At 42.8% G+C, this 23,399-nt stretch overlaps 1 protein-coding gene across 1 annotated transcript in view; it reads right to left on the reverse strand.

Annotated features, from left to right (window-relative positions):
- ATP8A2 (ATPase, aminophospholipid transporter, class I, type 8A, member 2) overlaps positions 1-23,399 on the reverse strand; it is a 244,691-nt gene that overhangs the window by 139,629 nt on the left and 81,663 nt on the right. The window contains exons 4-6 of the mRNA XM_008578825.1: positions 22,657-22,731; positions 14,917-15,039; positions 12,920-12,998 (exon numbers count right to left, since the gene is read on the reverse strand). Coding sequence (XP_008577047.1) covers positions 12,920-12,998; positions 14,917-15,039; positions 22,657-22,731 — 277 coding nt within the window. The remainder of the gene's footprint in view (positions 1-12,919; positions 12,999-14,916; positions 15,040-22,656; positions 22,732-23,399) is intronic.

The following is a 23,399-nucleotide window of genomic DNA, read 5'->3' on the forward strand; positions in this document are numbered from 1 at the left end:
TTATCTCTAAGGTTCCTTTCAGATAGGAGATCCTAAAATACTAAGGTCTGTGTTCTTAGCTGCTAAATCAGCCCCACGCATTTAATGGCAGAAACTTGAGAGTCACGGATCTCCCTCCTCCTCCTCCATTTAGCTTAGGATTTATTTCCTAGTTTCAGTCTTACCCTACGTGTTCATGAATGGAGAGTGGTCATTTCAATGAGAAGAGCAATGAAGGACCTTCCTGCCTTGACGTTCTACCTGCATGAAGCCCCGAGAAAGCCAGGAGAAAACTCTGATCAGAAGGAAGAGTTAGGAGAGGGAGGGGACTAAGCTGAAAATCAAAGTCTGCACTTATGGTCTGACACCTTTCAGATTTCCTTCTAATATGAATATTTCCAATGCTGGTTGATTCATGGACTGAAAGAAATTAAACACGGAAAGCATTTCTAACAAGAATGGCTTAGAATGTGCTTTATATTTTGTGGATATACCCATAATCAACAGTTTGTTAATGTTGAAAAATCTATCTTCTATAGGTACTTACTGTATGACAGGCATAGTTCTAAGCAGTTCACATATATTAGCTCCTTTAACACTGTCATGTCTGTACGAAATAGTAGTAGATCTGTGTATTTCGGATGAGGAAACTGGTGCAGCAAAGGGAAGCTAAATAACATGTCCAGGGTCACACAGTTAGCAAGAAATAATACATTTTGTAAACGAGAGTTTGTTTTCATTAACAGAGTTAGAAAAAGGGACCCCATAGAATGAAAGTAGACAACTTCAAGCGGAAAAACAATTAGACTAAGAAGTACTCATGAAATACCAACATCTAACGGGAAGGAAATTTCTAGGCAAGAATTGCGGTGGACGGAAAATCAGAGGCATATGACAGAAATTCCGTACCACGTGAGCAAGTGCACGCAGCAGGCAATGCAGGGGCAGCGGGGACCCTGGGACTCGACCTTTTATTCTGACTAGTGTGGGGCATTTCATGGGTCCACAGTTTCTCAACTTTGGCACAACTGACATTTTTCAGCTAATTCTTTGCTGTAGGGCCTGTCCTGTGCATTGTAGGATGTTAGCCCTGGCCTCTACTTGGCAGATGCCAGAAGCACCAACCCTCGTTCTGACTACCAAAACATCTCCTGACATTGCCATGTGTCCCCTGGGGGCAAAGTCATCCCTGGTTGAGAACCATTGCATTAGAGGAAAGAAAAGAGGAGCTGGAATATGTACCGAGCACACACTCGAAGTAAAAATGTCTAACGTATGGAGGGAAACCTCATCTCTCCAGCCATGCAAAGCAGGAGAGAATAAGGTGGGACCCAAACATCTACACAGTCAAGAGAGAGAAACAGCATGAGTTTAGGACAAAGTGATGTGATTCACAAAGCTGGCTGACCTTTACCAGGGCAGACTCTGTGATGACCTTGGGACCAAGAGCTAACCTAAAGAGAGCACTTCCACGGAGAGGGATCCTCAGACTTCTGAAGACAATGCTGGCAATTTGGCATGAACAGAAGAAATAGACAGAAAGAGCCAAAAGACATTTTCCAATGGTAGCTCCTAGAGTGTCACAATGTATTAATTTCAAAGTTGTCATGATAGTGAATGCTGCTGACATTCAATAAAATGTCTGCACTTAAGGTAATTTGAGCATTAAACTTTTAGTGAAGATAGGATAAACCTAATATTTCAGTTCACCATTTTGGAGGGATAACAACATTGCATTTTAGTTCTCAGCTTAGGAAAGAGTATCTCCTTCCTCAGTCAAAATTAATAGCATGTGGAAACAATTTATTCCTTCGGAGGAGAAACTCCCAAACAAACTTGAGATTTGGGGGCATGCCAAGAGCCTCTGAAAAGATGGAATCCTCGAAACAAGTCACAGCCATGACCCTGCACTCCCTTGTGGGAAAATCCCTGTGGAATGGATGGTTATATTTCAACTGTTTTAGAGGAAAACATCTGTGGGCATCATTTCTTGTCAAAAATTGCCAATAAGCTACTCCTGAAGAAAAGAAGTCCTAAGAAAGCACTAATAAGCTACAGCTTGCTGATTAATTCGAGGCTGCAAAAGCCCAGTTCGACTGTCCAGCTTATTCCTGATGCAAGCTGCTGTCAAAATATTTCTTTCCACTTTGCTTAATCTTAACAGCACTGTTATGATTCTATTAGTCCTCTCAGGAAAACATCCTTCCTGTCATCCTGCTGTCTTTATTTCAGTCAGACATTTAAAGTCTCAAGTGAGTGTTTTTGAGAGGGGAGAAATCCCCGAAACCGAGGTGAATAGTTGGGTTGCCCAAGCCAGCCTTTAGAACACTGGTATTTATCCATCACCTGTGTGAATCATAGTAGGAACATTATTTCAGAGAAAGCACAGCATGAGGTGGTACAAATGGATACTTGGGGGTGTGCAGGCAGGGAGAGGGAAAAGGACATTTCAGGCAAAAGGAAATCAGGCTGTGTAGAGGCTTGGAGGCAAACTTGGGGTGGAATGGTGAACTGATGAAATGGGGGTGAGGTCAGCAGGGGTCAAACCCTCCAAGGCTCTGAAAAGGTCCTATAAAAAAGACCGATCGAAAGTGCATGTGCGGGGAGGTGATCTTGCCAAAACTTTTTCTTTCTATCTTAACCAGCATGGAGTTGAACACTTCCCAACAGACACCCACCATCAGCACACGAAGACTGAAAGGGAAGAGGGAAAAGAAGAAGGATTAACCTGCCAGTGCATCAGAACAGCTGGCATTTAACTTAACCAGTCTGAGATCAGTCAGCCTTTTGCAAATCTAGGATCAGATCCGCCTTTGGACGAGGGCTGAGCTGAGAGACAGCATCACCTGTCCCAAAAATCCAGCGGATGATTTCTATAGGGTAAAGAAAAAAGAGTGGGACAATTTCCACATCTGCTTGGTTTGATAAAACACTATGTCACATTTAGAACTACCTGTGATTGCATGTGATGTAAAACTTCATATAATGATGGTGCTGATCATATACATGAAAAGCGTCTTAAAATGAGAGGCATAGAGACCCTGTCCTGGGTGGCCAGTTCATCTTCTTAGAGACAACACGATGTCATGGCTTCAGGATCCACTGACCCAAAGCAGCAGCTGAGCCTGTTCTTCCAGACTTGTATTATTTGCAAAATTTGTTTGGGTCCAGGGACCAACATAATGTAGGATTAGCCAAATGAGGTCTCGAAACACAGTCACTAAAACAGACTATTGTGAACAATTGGGACAAAACCACACGGGCCGTCTACATTAGTAGTAACAGCCCAAAAATGTTGCATGCAAAAACATTTTCTTTGAAAATCTTTGTGGGAAAAGCCACGATTTATAAGAAAAGTATGTCTCATTTTCTAAACAGACAGAATGATCAAGAAACTTATTCCAGAATATTCCAAAGGCCTGGGGTGATGATATTTTATAAAGATACCATTTCAATTAAATGTTCATTAAAAAACATTACGTCATTACCCAGCAAAACCACAAAATGTATTCAGAAGTGGCTCTGACAAAAGGCAAAATTTGAAGATAAAGTTATATAGCACAGTACCATATAGTCAGAAAAGACAGAGTTTAGTAATCATGAAAACAGATGGGGTGAACTTACATGTGTATTTTTAATGTAGTAAGACTCAGCAGAACAGCTGCATTGAAAATCCCAAGCATCTCACTCACACAGGACTCGGCAGAGAGAATTAAGGTGGAGGTGGCTCTGTTCCCTTGACATCAAGGCATTTGCCAAGACATTTTGGTCAGAGAGCAGATGCCAAGTTTCTTCTGCTTTCCGTCTCACTCTTTTGCTTCAGGAACTTCCAGCAGCACTATTTCAAGCAGCCCAGATTCCAGAATATTAACTGAGTCAGCCCCCTTCTCCCACCCGTCTCTGAGCCTCTTAAGAATCCAGAGGTTCAGAGGAGCTACCCCAGCAACCAGCCACATTTTTATCAGGAGTGAAGACGTATACCAAGTTTCAGACAACTCACTACAAACTCTTAGAACCCAGCCTGTTCATATGCCCTTAGTGCCTGCGCTATAATTAAAGCTATTTTTTTCTGCTTCCAACGCTATGTACTCATGAAGAGAAAATTTATTTTTTCCTTTCTCTGTAAAGAGTGGCATAAAATACTGGAAAGTGCTGTATAAAAGGCAGGGTTTATACAAGTGTTAGTGATTATAATTACATTCATAACCAGTCCTCAGTTAAGCCCCTGGTTATATAAGTCTTTTGCTGGGTTTTCTCCTCTCTCAACATTTCTGCTGGATGAAGTTAAGGACATGAAACTCAAATTCCACTCTTTCTCTTTCTTCATTTTTGTTTACTAATAATAGACTTGAAACATGAAGTAAAAATGATGAAAAGCAAACTTGACTGCCAATGCCAAACAGTCACCTAGTGAGGCCACAGATATGTTTCTGATTCCTGGGTACACGTGCAGCGACATTCTCCAACCCCTGGCACCTAGGTGGGGTGCTGGGACTAGTCCTTGCCAATCAGATGTGATGAATCACTTCCTGCCAGAGACAGTTAGGAGCAAACGATCCTTCTCCTGGCTCTGGCTCTCTCCCCTCCCAGCATTGAGGCAGAGGGTGCACTAAATGGAGCCATGCTGCAGTTTGTTTGTTGACCAGGTATGGTAAGACACGCAGACAGGAAAATGACTGCCATGAAGGAAGACATTCATCCCACAGATCCCTAGAAACAGGAGGTATGCCACAAAGGACCACACCAGCAAGCACCAAGGACAGTCAGGATGCAGAAGGGGGTGGGCAGAGCATGGCCCAGGGATTCTCGCAGGACAGAGCAGGTGAAGCCAGGTAGCTACACTGAGTAAGTGTAGGGCTGGAGACCTTGAATAATTTTAGTGAGCTCTGGGCTACAGGGTGGTCCCTAATTGTCCAGTCTCTGGCCCTGGGGTGACCTAGGGCAGGGGACACTGGCCTGGTGTGTGTGAGTTTGATAAAGGAGGTGGCTGGGATTGGTTTGAATATCAAAGACGTGCTTGCAGGGGAGTCATGCTATCTTTACAAATTAGGTAGCTCTGGATCAAGGACCCAAGTGCCAGAGCATCAAGAATACAGCAAATAAGGAAAATATATTCAATACACCCATGAACAATGCACTCTGCACCAGACAGTGACATGGGGGAGAAATAAACCTTGATCAGGCTACCCTGAGATGTGGAGGTCGCCTGCTGCAGCAGCTATTCCAATCCTAGCTAATTTGCCTCGACTAAACTTCCTGCCAAAGCTACAAGGGTGAAATCTGGACTCTCCGGCTCATGCTTCTTCCAATTGTTTAAAATACATGTAACAAAGAGTTTATTAAAAGAGATGCTGAAACATAAGAAATATTCAGCTGAGTGAAAACAATGGCCCTTCCAGCCCAATTCTGAGTTTCAGGACATGTGAGGCAGAACCTCATCAGTATCCAGAAACATAACCTCTACAGTCAGAGCTCTACCCCAGCAGTTCATTACTGCATCTAAAACAAACCGAGATAGGAAAAAAGAATTTGCATTTAAATGTGGAAACCTGGTGATATCTTAAGCATATTATGATAGGGTTAGGGTTAGTAACCAGTTATTAGATTTATACGCTGTAGTTTTTTGTTTTTGTTTTTGTTTCTTTTTCCTTTCTGTCTTTTTTACGTGTCCGGCAACGGATCGCAACCCTCAGTGTCGCCCCCGCACCGGACCGGGACCGGCAACGGGATCACAACCCTCGGTGCTGCGCCCGCACCTCGCTCAGCCAGTGAGCGGGAACCGGTCTGTATGTGGGATCCGAACCCTCGGCGGGAGCGCCGCCACACTCCCAAGCGGCGCACTGTAGCAGTGCGCCACCGGGCCGGCCCTATACGCTGTAGTTTCATTTGTATAAATCTAAAAAGCTTCTAGTTCTGTCTTTCTAGTTCTCAGTGAGCAAGTTCCATTTACCTCATTTGTATGCATCAGGATTTTGTGAACTTCTGCCACACTCTTTCCTCTCCACAGAGCTGCCCAAATGGCAGGGGCCACATCCAGTCACTGCTCCCATTTTCTGTTCCATTTAACATTTTAACGTTTGTCTCTGAATCTTTTTCATTTATTTTAGACCTTTTCTAAACCGCACACAGTACTGTGACTTTTAAGGTGGAACAGAATGTCAGTGTGTTGTTTTATGTACCGAGTAAGGTAAAATAAAGTGTTTTGCTGGCCTCTGAGACTGCGACGGCACGTTTTCCTGACAGGTTTAGGACACAGTACAACTAGGTAGATCAGGGAAGTATTAAATAACATAACACTGGATCCTTCCAGTTCTACCTCGAAACCATCCACTTCTCACCACCACCATTACCATTACACTAGCCCTTCAACAGCCAGTGAGCTGGACTCCCACACCATCCTTGACAGTGTGGTTACGTCAAAATAAAGCAGATCACATGGCTCCCTACCTAAAACCTGTCTGTGGCTTCCATTACACTTGTGTTCTGAAAGGCTCACTTCTCCCACAGGGCCCAGAAAGGTCTGATCTGTCTCCATCCTCATCATTCCAAAGCAATCTGTGTCTCACGATTCTACTCCCAGCCCCTGCCCACCTATGCCGTCTTTCACTCTATGCTGTTCCTGCAACCCGAAGCCCTTCCTCTCGACTTTTCTGCTCGTCCTGCAAGTCTGTTGCCACATCCTCTGGGAAGGTGTCCTCAGAGCTCAGCCCAGGTTAGTTTTCCCTGGAATACATTCCATCTGACCTTGACCTCTTCGGTGACAATTCTAGTTTAAGCCCTGAGGGCAGGAAACTTGTCTTTTATGCACATGAATGTATCTCCAGAAGCCAGCAGGAGCCTAGCTTAGAGAACATTCTCATTTGTCCTTTTTTTTTAATGAGTCCATTATTGAGTTTAAGAAGTTTAAATTTCAGAGAACATGGGCAGTCTTGCCCAAATTCGTCATCAGGATTTACATGATATAAAACGCCCAAGTTCACAGTAACAAGGTATAGGTCAGAAATAGTTTAAGCTAGTAAGACCCAACAGTGCTGTGGGCAGAGAGAGGTATCCAGTTTTATTTTATACGTGCGCACTATTATTTCAGTATATAAGACGTGCCTGATCTTACAGTAGCACATTTATTAAAAAGTATAAAGTAGTCTTCTCCAAAAACATTGAAAGACCCTGTTGCTTAATTAGTGCCAATAATAAGCATCCACAAGGTACTTCTCCTTAAAAGGGAGAGATTAGTTTCCTTGGTGTGGACTCTGGGGAAATCGAGAACAAATTTTCCTTAGGAACCTTTCTCTGCTGGTAAGAATATTCTCTCACCCATCATCTCCCTCTTAAATTTCATCAAGGAAAATCTGAAAATTTCCTTTTTGTAAAATCAAAACTGATTTTACGTTCTTTTGCCAATAACCACATTCCACACTAAGGAGGGTTGCTCGGCTATGCGTACTGTATACACCAATGGAAAACCTGAATATGACCTGACACCGAGGCTCTTGATGAATTTTAGTCTCTGCAAAGGTGACATCTCTGGATTTAACTGAAAATCACTTTTTAGATCAAAGGGTAGGAGCTACAGGCAGACCATGGGAATAAATGTACGGTTGTGATGGTTGGAAGAAATCTGATTTACTGAATTGCTTGAGCGGAAAAATTCATTTTCAAACTTGAAATGGATCATCACAAACTCCACCAGCAAAGGAGTGCTTTGAAAAGTCTATCCAAAACCACACAAAAATAAGCAAACCAAAGTTCTTGGAAGCATTCTAGGGAATGAACGACATGCTCACACCTTCTCAAAAATATTTCTTCCCAATAATTATGTTGCTTTGAGCAAAGTAAACAGCACTGATAGGTACCTGAGCCTCTCTCCATGGGTGGTGGAGAATTTTCTAGTAAAACTCACAATCTTTGTGACATAATGCACACACTGTCAAATGAAGAAATGAAGCTACTCTGGGGACCTTAGCCTCTGGTCAAGCAAAGCTCCTTCAGGGCTCTGAGTGCAGGCAGGTGTCTGGGGAAGCTTCAGGCAGCACCTGGGGGGAGGGAGGCCTGAAGGTAGGCCAGGGTCCCCAGGCTTTGAAAGTGCTGCTAGTTTGTCTCAAATTGGTGTCATGTTCCTACACCTCTCTGGGGGTGGGGTGGGTACATCCTTCTGAACGGCAATTAAGAGTGTAATGAGAGCTCACTTGCATTTAGGACAGGCAATCACACACATAAACAAGTAACCCAATCAGCTGGCACATCCTGGTCCTCTCAACTTGCCATCTTTCTTGATTTTCACCACTGATTTCCCCTCTTCTCCCCCCATCCCCAAACCAACGTACACTCTCACCAAATCCTGTGTGCTTCTCTACAGAGCAGCCTTGTCTTCTCCACAGGCAAATCCCACCATGTAACTCTCCCACCTCCCACCCTTCTCTGAGAAGAAGCCCCCACCAGGTGCTAGGGGTCTGACCCCCTCACTTCTTTGCCCCATTTTCCAGCCACGACTCCTTTCCTCCATGTTGCGGTCATATGACTGGGGGTGGTGTTGCCCACCACTCGGGGACACTGGAACTATGTAGAGACATGTTTTGATTCAGAGTTGCCACAGGGCCAGGGAAAGGGGGAGAGAAGGTGTCTTTGTTCATCTGTGTTGCCCACTGACTGGGTAGTTCACAAAAAACAGAAATTTATTTCTCACAGTTCTGGAGGCCAGGATGTCCAAGATCAAGGTACTGGCTGATTCAGTGTCTGGCGAGGGCTCCTTCTCACTGGGTCCTCACGTGGTGGAAAGGACAAACAAGCTCTCTGGGGTCCCTTTTCTAAGGGTACTAATCCCATTCAGGAGGGCTCTACCCTCATGACCTAATCACCTCCCAAAGGTCCTAATACCACCACCTTGGGGGTCAGGTTTCAATACATTTCGGGGAGACAAAACGTTCAATCCATAGCAGGAGGTTCCTACATTTACTGTACAGGGCCAGAAAGGCTCGGTGTCCTGAAACACTAGCCAGAGTCTGACAAGTAACAGCCCAGGATCCACCCCCACCCCATGGCCTCTTCTCCATGAGCAGGAACATTTCTTTTCCCCTTCTTCCCTGTCCCCCCCCCGCCCTGTCTGACCACCCACTCCTCATCTGTCAAGAACTTAATATCACTTCCTCAGAGAAAACTCTCCCTGACTCACTAGACAAGGTTGTGTCCCTGTACTGTAGTCTCCACCCACAGCCTGTAGGACTCAGCACGTTGGTAATTAAATAATTATGTCCAAAATCCCTGCCCACCCTCTCTGACCTCAGGTGAGCCTGCAGAGCGCAGGAGAGGCAGCGTTGGGCTGGCGGACGTCTACACTCACTGGGCTCTCGGAGGGCCTGGCACGTCATATGCCACAATTTTGTTCCTCTCCAAACACAATACCATGTCCTGGGTTTAACCCTCCCTAAACTCTCCCCGGGAATACCCAGAGACTTGTCAAGTATCCTTGCCACCATCTTCCCTTCTACCCTTCACGTTACAAGACGTGCTAGGTTCATTTTCCCAAATTGCTCTGACCACAAAACTCTCCTTGATCTAAGTTCTATATTGACCCTTCAATGACAAAGCAATTAAGTCCCAGTTTCTTAACCTCACACTCAAAGCCCTCTGCAATCCTGCCTTCACCTGCCTTCTCAAACATCTCCCACCTTCCACCCTCAGGTGCTGAGGCTCACAGTTTTCCACACCTGCTCTGAATTTCCCTACTTTGTTGGGTTCTTCCCTCCACTGGACTTCATGGCTAAACCTAAGTGTTACCTCTGCTAAGAAGCCATTAGTAACTCCAAATGAAAGGCATCTCTCAACCCTCGGAAATCTGACAACACTTTATCTGCACTTTACTTCCAACAGTTATTTTTTATCTTCCAATAGAGTTATTCATGTGCACATCTGCTATGGTCTTAATGTATCCCCCAAAGTTCATCTGTTGAAAACTTTTTTTTTTTTGTCTTTTTTCGTGTCCGGCAACGGATTGCAACCCTCAGTGTTGCGCCCGTACTGGACCGGGACCAGCAACGGTATCGCAACCCTCAGTGTTGCGTCCACACCTCGCTCAGCCAGTGAGCGGAACCGGTCTGTATGTGGGATCCGAACCCTCGGCGGGAGCGCCGCCACACTCCCAAGCGGCGCACTGTAGCAGTGCGCCACCAGGCCAGCCCCCATCTGTTGAAAACTTGACTCCCAATGTGACAATGTTGGGAAGAGGGGCCTAATGGGAGGTGTGTGGGTCATGGGGGCACCACCCTCATGAATGTACTGATGCTGTTATCACTGGAGTGGGTTCGTTATCGAGGGAATGGGTTCCTTATAAAAAAGGAGTTCAGCCCCCTTCTGTCTTTTACTCATGTGATGCCTTCCACCAAACCCTCACCAGATGCCAGCTCCTCGATTTTGGACTCCCCAGCCTCCAGAACCATAAGCTAAATAAATTTCTGTTCATTACAAATTACCCACTCTGTGGTATTCTGATATAGCAGCAGAAAATAGACAAAACCTAATCTCCCTTTGCAGCCTACAAACTCTTTGAAGACCCACATTGACATATTTATTTATCACCCTTAAAATCCTCCACCATGCCTTTGACATGAATATAAATGTCACATGCATGAATAAGGTTATTAAGCAATAATGTAATAATTTTTGTTCTGTACTGATTGTTTTATTTACTTATTTTCAATTACAATTTATTTATCTGAAAGTTCAACTTATTGTTATTTATTTACTATTATTATATTCAGCTCCCACTTATGAATGAGAACATGTGGTATTTCTCTTTCTGTGCTTTGCTTATTTCACTGAACATTATTTTCTCCAAGCTCATCCATGCTGCTGTGAATGGCAGAACTTAGTTCTTTTCTATGGCTGAGTAGTAGTCCATTGTGTATATATGTCACGTTTTCTTTATCCAATTTTCCATTGATGGACATTTGGGTTGGTTCCATACTTGGCTATTTTGAATAGAGGTGCAATAAACATAGGATTGTAGGGCTCTGTACTGATTGTAAAAAATTAGAAATTAATTCTAAAATATTCATTCAATTTGTTAGAGAAAGTAAATAAGAACACCAATGGCCACCTCTTGTTCTATACCGATACACTTAACATTTTCAATTTATTCCACCTTGAACAGTTTCACTCAATAGGCTATTGTTTACAAAAGAACAAAAAGAAAACCCCTATTCTGAAGGCTCACTAAATCCCATGAAATAATGACTCTAACACTGATGATGATGGTGATAATAATAAAAAGGAAAAAAAATCATCTTAATGCTAGACAAATAACCAGATTTGGGGGAAACTGATAGGGGCGGCAGAACCTAACTTAAAATTCACTTGGTGAATTTAGATAAATCGGCGACTGTTAGGAGTCTACTCCCTTTTAAACACTGACCACTTTAGGTGAATGAATGAATTTGCATAATGGAATCCAGGCAAACTACAGCAACTCAACCATAAACTATAAGCTACAAACTCAAAACACACAATCATAACTTCAGGATTAAAAAACCATCATCTCTACTGCAGAGGGGCCACATTAGTTTCTTTTGAAGCAGGCAAGTAAATGACCATACTGTAAAACTTCTGAGAGTCCAGAGGCGAGCACTTTTGGGCTACGATCATAGTACAACGTCCAGATAAAAAGAGTAAGGGGTTTGGAGATGGTACCTGTGGCCAGTTCATGCTATTTGCTGTCTCTTCCTAAGTACAAAAGCCTGGGCTCAGGTACAAAAGGACAATTGTCAAAATTGTTCTTGTGCCTGTCATACATATTGCTTCCCATCACTAGTCCATCCTACCATGACACCAGATGCTGCTTCACCAAAATGTCACAGCTTCTGAAACTGAATCACATCCAACGCTCTTATTCTTGCAGAGCCTTGCTTAAAAGACCATTTTTAAACAAATCAAATCCACTATGAGTAAAGATGAACCAAAGGAAAGCTTTAGAGTTAAAAGAAAATGATTCACTAGAATGCCCTTTTAGGGGCGAGTCCAGAAGCAGAAAAGTTTATTTTCTGATCTAAAGATGCAGGGACCCTTGAAGGAAAAGGAGTTCTGATGGAATTGAAAGAATGGGGCACAGGGCACAATAAATTGGCACGGTATGCATTTGCTCTGTTGGTATTTGATAGGTTAAAGAGTATCAGTGAGGATGAATCATTTCTGTTTGAAGCTTAAAACACACTGAGGCAGTAACAAAGAAGCTTGGAAACTTTATATTCTTTGGTTTTCTGAACAATAAAAGGCCTTGTCTAGTCAACATTTGGAGTAATTTTTCCCAGGGGGATTATTACTACTTGAGAGGGATGAAAGAGTAGCATTCTCATGACACGTTTTCATTTTCTGAGACTAAAGAGATGTCTCTTCAGGAGGCCACACTTTGGATGCACTAAGAAGTGAGAACGAGCACGGAGTCTTGCCCACTTCTCACACACCTTCTTCTAGATGTAGAGAAAGAATACAACCAATCTGGAGAATCAGTCCTCAAATACACTATAACTTCAAAAGGTGTATGTCAAGGAAAGAAGACTCTTTCAGAAAACTAGGAATAAGATTACACTCTTCAAGATTCAAGTCATTCTGCATATAGGTATGTGAGGCTTGGAAAATGAAACCCCAGTAATTAAGAGAATGTCAAAGTCACAGACAAGTGGCACTAATATTTCAGTATAGTACAGTGCTTTTCTTCAAGATCCTCAACTCGAACAGTTATTAAATTGAGTTTAGAATTTCTAGTGTTCAAACCTATAAGCTATAAACCTGAGACTCGCTCTCATCAGATTTTAGGTATGTTTTTCCTCTAAAATGTGTTCTTGTGATCTCTCGTTCTGCAGAATTTGAAAAAAAAAAAAAAAAAGTGACACACTGGCACCAGCGGGGCTGCAAAGCGACTTGCTGACAGTTGAAATCATGAAGCCATTACCGTGCTCCAGCGCTTTCATGGGAAACCAGAAGAGGATGAGGGAGTGGACCAAGGCATTGATGCAGTGACCCCAGAAGACCTAAAGGAAAACAAACCAGGGGAGTCAGGAGCTGCCGTAGCCTCGACGTCTGCGTCCTTGCCACAAACACCGCACTGTGAAGGACCTGGCACTGCTGTAGTTCCAGAAGCAGCATATGCTTCTCAAGTTAAAACAGCAGCAACAACTATTTCCTCATTTTTACACATAAATGACTGGACTATCTCCAGATAATATTACTTTAGTACAATGAGTACATAAATATACTTGTATATCCACATATATGTTATGATCACTTTTCGTTGTAAGAGAGATGACATCTTACAGTCATTCACAAACACAGCATTAGGTCAAAATTTTTAATAAGAGACTAAAACGGTATACTTTATGAAAGCATTAAAAAACATTTTACATGTAAATTCTTACACAGCATTCTCTTTTGTTTCACTTTTTAAATCCCTGCTATTCAATGTTTTCTTTAATTAGGGGGATTTTGGTAAATATCACGCACATTGAAAATTTTTCTTTACTTTAATGCTTGAAAGGTCAAGCGAAAGAACACAAAGTTTAGTTTATTTTAAACCATAGTTTCATTAATGCATTTCAATCATATTTTTAACCACCAAGATGACAGAATTCTTAAAGCCAGATTAAATGTATTTAAACGTCTACGAGTTGTTCTGGGAATTGTCACATTGTTTGATCTTCAGTAATGGTGGGACAACAGAAAATAATAAAAAACATTATTATAAGACAGTGTGATTTTTTTCCCATTTTAAATGTTCATTTTGCTCCACCCTTTTCCTGTCCTCTCTCTAACTGACCCCAAAATAAACAAACAAACAAACAAAGTTCTTGAAAGTGCCTACAGACAACTCCCAGGGCATTCTCAGCTCTGCTACTTCTGAGATGGGTCCATTCTCTACTTCCCACCTCAAACTGCCTTTGGGTTCAAACTCTCTAGAAAACATTCGATTTTTGTAAATAATGTAGAGAAATCAGTTCATATTTTCCCATTAATAGAATTATAGGAAACAAGGACTGATAAAATTAGTCACCCAAGTCTCATTGTATATAGAAGAGAGAACTGGTAGGACCCTTCTATGTTTTTCCAGTCCCAGATAGGCTTATGAGCTTGCCCAGAATGAGACAGCTGTGAGGGACAGCGACCAGTGGCATCCGGCTCAGAAACAGAGCCTTCAGAGACTGTTCTCTTATTGAGGCCGGGGGAGGTGACTCTCTGTGCCAGCCTCACTAAGGTCTCAGTAGCCACCCACGCACAAGGTGAACACAAGCAGCGCACAGCACTGTCACTGAGCCAGGCCACGAGCCTCTGCACGAAACCTAAGAAACATGAGCACACATCTTGCTCACATCTTGCCTCCTCTGCAGGTGAGGCACGTGTCTTCCCTTTAACATCCTCCCCCGGCTTCCACTTGGGTCATCTCAGAACTACCTATAATAGTAGTTTGTAGTAGTAGACAGCAGAACTACCTATACTAGTTCTTTTTGTCTAGATGCTCTCTCTTTTCTGATTCTCCAGTCTGAAAAAAATAAGCAAAACAAAACAAAAAAACTTCACAACTCGCCTGATCCCTGCGATCCTAGCTACTCAGTGGTGCTTAGCAGCTAAAGGGACATTTTCTTTCCAGTGAAAAGCCTGGCAAGAGCCAGGCAGGCTTGCCGGCTGCTGCTCCGGGCCCGGGGTGGGGCTGTGGCCCACAGTGTCGTCGTTGGAGGCTCGTGTGGAGAGGAGGAAGGGCTGACAAGCTGGAACCGAAAGCAGCACCCCGCACAACATGAGGCTGCACCCCAGAAAGGCATCCCTGATCCACGGGCTTGCCATGCTGAGGGCAGGGTCACGGTCTCTCCCAGGCTTCTCAAGCAACGGCTGGAGCCAAATGACCAAAGGCAGTGTATGCTTTTCTGAGGGACAGTTCTGGAATCACATTCTGTTTACCTTTGTGTTGAAGCCTTCAGCATTCTGGGTGATTTTGTAGAGCTGTGGAAACCTGAGCATGCTCTCCTGCGTGCAAGACCTCTCGAAGATTCCCAGAGTGAAGGGCGGCAACGCAGTGAAAATCTGCAAGGAGAACGAGCCATTCAGAGTGGCCCCTGCACCTCCCACAGCTGCAGTTCTGTGGAGGGGCGACTGCCATCAAGACCAAACCCAAGGTCCCATGACTCACGGCTCCCCAGGCACCCTCCAAACAAAGAATGAAAGAAAGACGCCTTTTTATTGTTATTCAGTGTAACATGAATACACCAAACACTAGAAACAACATCAATACTTGATGAGCCAAGAAACCTCTTTACATGAACAACTACATTCCTCGTAAAGCGAGCAGCGGTGCAGGGTCACACCACAGCAGGCCCGGAGTAGTCGTGCAACTGCCCGTCCTGACTCTGTACCCAAATTGCAGGAAGCACGATGTACTTCATCCACGTAGTCACTCAACAGACACTTGCTGCGCATGAGTTACAGGTCACATACTGTGATAAGCACCAGGAATACAGAGATTTAAATACGGAAAGAAGAAAACAGAAGGGGGAAGAGGGATGAGGGAAGGGAAGGGAGCAGATCCCCGACCTTCAGGAACTCTGTCTACTGCAGAGGTGGGGACAGGAGCCAGCAGGGCAACAGGTATGTGGATAAATGTGTAAAACACAAGGCTCTGCAACAGTACTCATGGGGAGGGCACTGGCCCCAGCAGACAGACCAAAGCAGAGTGGAGTCAGTCCTGCGAGGTGCTGCTTAATCCAACTCGACTTCCAAGTGGGCCACTCTTCCAAAACAACAGGAGATTCACAGCAACCAGATGGGACTCAGTGTACCTGAGCTCACATGATAAGGAATTTATAAGGAAAGTAACTTTGAAATGACCAATCTGTCCCGTTTCTGCTTTTTTCAGCCCATTTCTGCCTTTAAAGCCAATCCCCTCTGCTCAACTACTGGAGCACCCATTCTGCTTTACAGAATGAGAGGTTGCCCAATTCTAGAATCACTTATAAAAGCCAATTAGATCTTTAAATTGGTGTGATTTTTGTCTTTTGATGAGGGAACTTCTAAGACACACAGAATGGTGGCCGGCTGAGGGCACGGTGTAACTAAGCCAGGGATGGGACGGAGACCAAACCACCTCCTGTGACAATGCATTCCCGGGCAGATGGTGCCTTCTAAGACTTTAACCTTTGCCTGTACTCTGTAGGAGTGTGACAGGCTCACATTTGTGTTTTGGAAAGATAAAACCAGGTGCTGAAGAAGGGGTTTGGAAGAAATGTGTCATTTCAGTCTAGGATGTGCTGTGGCCCCGAAGGTCACTCTCCTACTTGGTTCTGGGCATGGTCCGTAGAGACTGGGTCACTCACGGATTAGCATTAGCACTGATGGAATCCACACCCCCCACCGCAGCCAGCTTGCAATCCCGTGGGACTCAGATGTGTGGCTCTAAGAGAATCCTGAGCTCACACCAGTTATTTGGAGACTGAGTATACGCCACAGAAATAAGCCTCCCCCGAGTCTGTTAGGATCAAGCAGCACCTGGAGTGAGTTAGGCCAAGAAGATTCTCGTGCTCCCATTTCAGCCTAGAGCAAGTAGAAAGCAGCGGCCCTGGGACTTCGATGTGCTGCAGAGACTTCAAGGAGAGATGGATGGAGAGCGGCCACACTCACTTCCCCCACTAACACAAGTTGTCTGTTTATAGCTAGAAGGAGGAGCTTCCTGTCTCAGGAGCTCTGCACACTTTCTTGGTACACAGCGTCACCTCCATTGCTCTGCAGCAATGGGCACATGCAACGTCACGCATGTGGTTCATACTGTCTTTCTTCGTTTCCGTTTTTACTTGACTTTCTCCTTCTATCCACTTCAAATCCCCTCACTCGTTACTAGGCTAACAGCCCCGTATGCCCTACATAGCTTTTCCTCTGCTCGTAACATAGCACTTGCATACACGTAGGCTGGCTGTGGGTCATGACTTGTTTTACTAAAGCGGACATTATACACATTTTTCTGCATCATGCTTTTCTTGCTAAACAATGCATCATGGAAAGCCTTCCGAGTCCCTTGGGTATGATGCTAATGCAGTCTTTTTAATGCTCACATAATAATTCATAGGATGGATCTACCATATTTTTTCGGCCATTCACCACTGACAGGTATTCATTTTGTTTCCAGTTCTTTGTTACTGCAAACATTATGTCATAAACATCTATAATATAACATACATACTTTTTCTTTTATTTCTGTGGGAAGCAGTCCCAGCAATAGGGTTGCTGGGTAAAAGAACACATGCATTTTTAATTTTACTAGATGCTGCCTGGTTGTTTTCAAAAAAGGTTCCAATCCTTTATCTCTCCCTGTGCAAAGGACAACAGCAACCTTTCCCTGCTTCCCTATCAGCAACGGTTGTTATATTGGTCATTTACTATTCTCCAGCCTGAAAAATGAAAGACATTAAACTCTTACTGTAAAAATTTACATTTCCCCACCTACCAGTGAGTTTGGACAGGTTTTCACACACTTGTTGACCGTGTGGATTTGCAATTCTGTGAAATGTCCAGTCAAGTCCTTCATTCATTGTCTACTGGGGGTTCATACCCTCTTCGAGGAGTTCTTTGAGTACCATCATCAACTGTCTTTATGTTACAAAATTTCATCCAAATACACTTGCATATTGGCTTTTTAAATGTTTTAGGGTTTTTTTTTTTGTCATATAAAAACTTTTAATTTTTAATTGGTCAAGAAAAGCTTCTGGGTGTCCAACTGTGGTTACAGAAGTTTCTCTTCCCTGGAACTTACATGTAGTTTTCAGGACTGTCTTATAGGATTCTTACAGTTTTATTTTTCATTTATTTAATCTTTAATATATGTGGAATTTATTTTTCTGTTTTGGGAGATGGAATCCAGTTTATTTCGCAGATAAAGAGCCAGTTGTGAGAACATAATTAATTAATCCAAACTTTTCCCACTAAATTGAAAAATAAACTTAATATTTACCAAGCTCTTATGTATTAAAGATCTAGAATCTAGAACTGGGATCTAGTTCTACAATCTCTGACTTATTTGTCTAGTTTATACTAATAACAGTGATTTGGCTATAATGGTTTTATAGTATAGTCTGATGTTTAGTAAAGATAAGTCTGCCCTTACGATCTTTTTTGAACATGATTTGCACATTTATTCTCAGGTATTGGTTAATTCTATTTATACCTTAATATAATTTTATGCAACTCCCCTCTCCCTGCCTCCTGGACAATCACCTGTTGGGATTCTATATGAAATCACATAAAGTTAAATATTAATTTTAGAAGAGTTGGTTCTTTTATAATAGTAAGTGTTCCCATACAAGAAAACAGTGCATTTCCATTTGTCCAAATTTTGTTTTTTATCCTTCAAAGAGACATCATTTTTTTACATAGGTACTATACAAATTATTCCTATGCAATGTATAATTTTAGTTCCTATCTTGAGAGGAATTATTACTCCATTTGCATTTCTAGGTGCCCATCTCTAGAGTTTATAAAAAAAGAGAAAAAAAGCTACTGATCACTAGGACAGAAAAAAGCTATTGATTTTTATATATTTATCATTTATCTAGTCATCTTATCAAATTCTCTTATAATTCTAGTATTTCTCTACTTGTATCTTTTGGGTTCTCTATATTAAACAATCATATATGAACATATTTACATGACCATATTTTTGTGAGCATATTTGCATAAACACTGAAATTATTCACCATTTTCCCAATATTTGTAATTTAGCAGTTGCTAAAAATTCCAGAACAACCCTGAATTATATAGTGATGGCAGGCATCTTGACTAATTTCTTATTTAAAATGAAATAGTTTTAGAATTTTACCATTTATGGCAACACTACTGGTTTTTATTTTTATTTTTTTTATTTTTTTATTTTTTATTTTTTATTTTTTTTTGTCTTTTGTCTTTTTCCGTGTCCGGCAACGGATCGCAACCCTCAGTGTTGCCCCTGTACCGGACCAGGGACCGGCAACGGGATTGCAACCCTCGGCGTTGCTCCCACGCCTCGCTCAGCCAGTGAGTGGGAACCGGTCTATACGAGGGATCCGAACCCTCGGGCGGGAGCGCCGCTGCGCTTCCCAAGCGGCACACTATCCAGTGCGCCACCGGGCCAGCCCACTACTGGTTTTTATAAATAGTCTGAATTATAGTTCATTGTCTTCTTTCTATTCCTATTTTATTTACAATTCTTATTTTGGGGATGGCAGCTGAATTGCTTCAAATAGTTTCAAAGCATCTACTACTGGGATCACGTTTTTCTTCTTTATTTTGTTGATACAGTGATATTTAGAAAGATTTTTTATTTTGAACCTCCTGTATTCCTGAAATGAACCCTACATGGTCAAATACTTTATTCATTTAATACATTGTTGAACTCCATTTGCTGATATTTTACATAGAATTTTTAAATTTACTTTTATAAGTGAGGTTGGTGCAGTCTTCTTCAAATTATGGCGACTTGATAATAGTATTATTTTTCTAAAACAGCTTAAATAACATTAAAGTTATTTCTTCACTAAAAATATATAAAATTTAGCTGAAATCCCTCTGATTCTGGCAGCTTTTGTACCATTCTACTCACAAAATAAAATGATAAAGAAATTCAACTATGGATACAGTGAGAACGTAATGGGACAGCGTTCATTCATTATTTAGGGAGATGCAAAAGTTTCAAAGTCCATTTTAACACTATTTAACTTACTATGAGAATCAAATTGAGAAACAGTGGTTTGCCACTTTAGCTGGCTTGGGGGATCAACATAAATAGTAAGAGTATGGCTGGCCCGGTGGCGCACTGCTACAGTGCGCCGCTTGGGAGTGTGGTGGCACTCCCGCCAAGGGTTTGGATCCCACATACAGACCGGTTCCCGCTCACTGGCTGAGCGAGGTGCGGGCGCAGCACCGAGGGTTGCGATCCCATTGCCGGTCCCGGTACGGTACTGGCGCGACACTGAGGGTTGTGATCCGTAGCTGGTCACGAAAAAAGACAAAAAGGGAAAAAAAAAATAGTAAGAGTAGACGCAGGGAGGGCAGGAGAGAAACATGTGTGAAGGCAACGTCATGGGGGGAATCGGCCTAGATCCAGTCACTGGCAAATGCGCCTCCTGTGTCACAAACTGCCTCCTGCAGTGACCTTAGACCAAAAGAAAATTGCTAAATAGGATATCACTGGAACAATAAAGGCAAAATTGGAATATGGACTAATATGGATTAGATCATAGTACTGTATCCATGGTGAAATTTCCTGGTTTGATCATCACTCTGGTTATGGAGGTCTTAGCAACTATGCACTAAAGCATTAGGCATTAAAGGGGCACGATGTCCGTAACACACACTCAACTGGTTCAGAAATAAGTGTGTGCACACATGTGAACATGTGTGTGCATGTATGGACATAAGGGCACATGTGTGGGCGTGTGCGCATGGGCACAAGTGTGGAGAGAGAATGCAAGTTGGGGCGAGCTGCTAATAATGAATGAATCTGGGTGAGGAGTACACAGGAGTTCTTTGTACTCTTTTTTAACTTTTCTCTAAATTTCAATTTATTTCATATGAAAGTCACCAAAACACTTTCCATGGGGCAAACCTCCATGTTCTCAAAAGGTCTGGCCCTTCCAGCATGAGCAACTCTGGAGGCCAGCGACCTCGAGCCCACTGGTGGACCCCTTGCTGTGCCCACTGGAAACACCTTCTCTGCCAGCGCTACCTGGTGACCTGCTGCAAAGCCTGTGCCATCAGCATTGAGGTAACTCAGGGCCATTTCACCTCAAAATCCATTTCTGTGCTGCAATGTGCCCTTCTCTATAGTTTGGGGAATGCAAAAATGCATAGAACATATTCCCAACCCTAGGGATCAAAGGTCACTGTGGGTCTTAATCTTTAACATAAATAACAATAACTAGAGTACCTCTGAGATACTCTTTAATTTGGGGTAGGGCTCAGGAATCTGCATTTTTCAAACAAACCCTAGTTATTTTCCTGCAAGAGGTCTGTGGGACTTACTCTGAGCAACACTGACCTTCAGAATACCGTCAGCCTATGTACAGAAGGCACTCAATAAAATTAGTTGGATTGATTTGAACTGCACAAGGCTGCATGGAGCTCAGAAAGAATCCAGCACTCATTCCCTGAGCATGAAAATCAGGCTAAAATCCACTCATCCTATAAGCAGGGGACACGCACTGCAGTCCTGTCCTTAGCTCTAAGGCAGAGCCTCCTAGACTCCCACTTCCTATTTATAAAAAGGTACCTACCATGGGTTTGTGTAGTTATCAACTCTATGACACTTGGCCCTTTGCTGTGCTGAATCATTATGGAGCAGTCAGCACATTTTCCCTAAAAGGCTGCATAACTATAACCTACTCGAAATAATGTTGAGTCCTGCGAAGTTAACAATCTCTGGTCTCCCCTTCGTATACAAAGGAGAGACCATTAAGCCCCTATCCATGGGGTAAGTGGTTAGAGCAGCTATTCTAGCGCAGGAGAGAAAGGAACATGAATTCAGCCCTGCTCTCCCCAGCGGTCACCTCAGTCTTTTAGGGTGTCAGTATCGGCATGTACGTACTAGTGTGCTCTGCAGCGAGTAACACAGTTACTGACTGATGGAGTTTAAACTCAAGATCCGAACCTAGCCGTGGTGACGTCGGAGTCCGCACATCTGACCCTCTTAACTTGTAAGCCACACAGGGCTGGGGCAAGCTGCTGATATCTGGCATTTTACACCCCACACCCACTGTGGCAGCTGCTCAGAAAAGAGGGTGAATACATGGATGGCTTCAGTATCCAGCCACCAACCTATACACAAACTGTACATATTTATAGCACCACAAGTTGTGTTATTGTATGTCTGGTAACTTCCATCCATGCCTATCTATGCTGGCTGCTTCAGAATGTAAACTGCCATGGAGCAGAGAATGCCAGTCAGCTTCCATAGCACGTGACAGAGCACAGATCAAGAGACGGGCCATCCTGGGGTCTCTAAAGCAACCAGCTGCCAGCCACCGACTTCTTCCTGCCAGCGAAACAAAAAGCAAGAAAGCTACGCAGCCACTGAGTCCTTTCAGCTTATAGTTTGTATTTATTTCTAGCATTCAAATTCATTACAGTGAAATAATAAAGAACTCGAAAACCATCAAAAAAAATAAATAAAAGCTGATTACCATTCTCCACAGTAGCTGTAAGTCAGAATTCATTATTTTAGCACTCGTTGTGAATAAAAAGTTCTTCCAGAGGGACAGATATGTTTTCAAGAAGGACAAAAAGGACACTAGGTCATGTGCTGTATACTCAAATCTACGTTTAAAAGTAGAGAAGTAAAATTATGAAGTGAAATGCGTTTAGATGCAGAAATTTTCCCTTGAGCGAAAAACATGAAAATGTTGTGCAGGCATTTAGTAAAGGGGTAAAACAAGGGTCTATTATCAAGATATATGGGTTAATAATTTCATGGGGTTATTCAAGAATGATCTGCTATGATTGAAACCATGTGTGGAGAGTTTGGGCTTCTGCAGGATGTGTCACAGCAACAAAGGCCCTAAAGATGTATTTGTGCTGCCTGCTAAGTACACAGATGATTGACTTAGATACACTTCCCAGACATAAACAGTGAAGGAATGTCACTGAAGTTCTGCATGCTATCAGAGGGAGACAGAGAATGCTTACCACGTTGTACAAGCCGATGCACCAACGTTCAAATAAAATCTGTCCAGAAAATCCATTAACAAAGGCGAACCAAAGCTGAAAGAGAAGAAAGTTCATGAAGTTTTATATCAATATTGACCTAAATGTTTCCATTCTCTGAAGAAGTAGCAGGGAATGTGGACCACCAGCTGGACACAGCTGCTGGGAGAATGAGACAGGCCGCAGCAGCAATGCTTTCATACAGCATAAATCCCCGATGTCACAGCCAGCCATATTCTAAGGAACGATCAATTTTAAGAAGTAATACACATGTGTTTACAGAAAAACAAGTTACATTTAGTTTATATCTAATATAGTTTGTGTCAACACTTTTTCTTTGTCAGGAAGAGTTTCAACTTCATGCTCTTTTTCTATTAAAGGTGATTTGATAAATATGATTTTTTCGTAGGACTTTCAAATAGATAAAAATGATAAATAATAATCAACAACAACTCCTCTATTGGTCATGTGTGTTCTTCGTTCATAAATCTTGACCCTCCTTTACTGGACATCCATCAAAACACAATAATATGAAAGAATCATGGTCTAATAATATTTTAGAGTAATATGGGATGTATAACTCGATAAAATATAGATTATTCATGCTTTCAAGAAGCCTATAGTTCTAGGGGCCGGCCCGGTGGCGCACTGCTACAGTGCGCCACTTGGGAGTGCGGCGGCGCTCCCGCCGAGGGTTCGGATCCCACATACAGACCGGTTCCCAC

Source organism: Galeopterus variegatus, unplaced genomic scaffold (genome assembly GCF_000696425.1).
Source record: "Galeopterus variegatus unplaced genomic scaffold, G_variegatus-3.0.2 Scaffold1767, whole genome shotgun sequence".
NCBI lineage: Eukaryota > Metazoa > Chordata > Mammalia > Dermoptera > Cynocephalidae > Galeopterus > Galeopterus variegatus.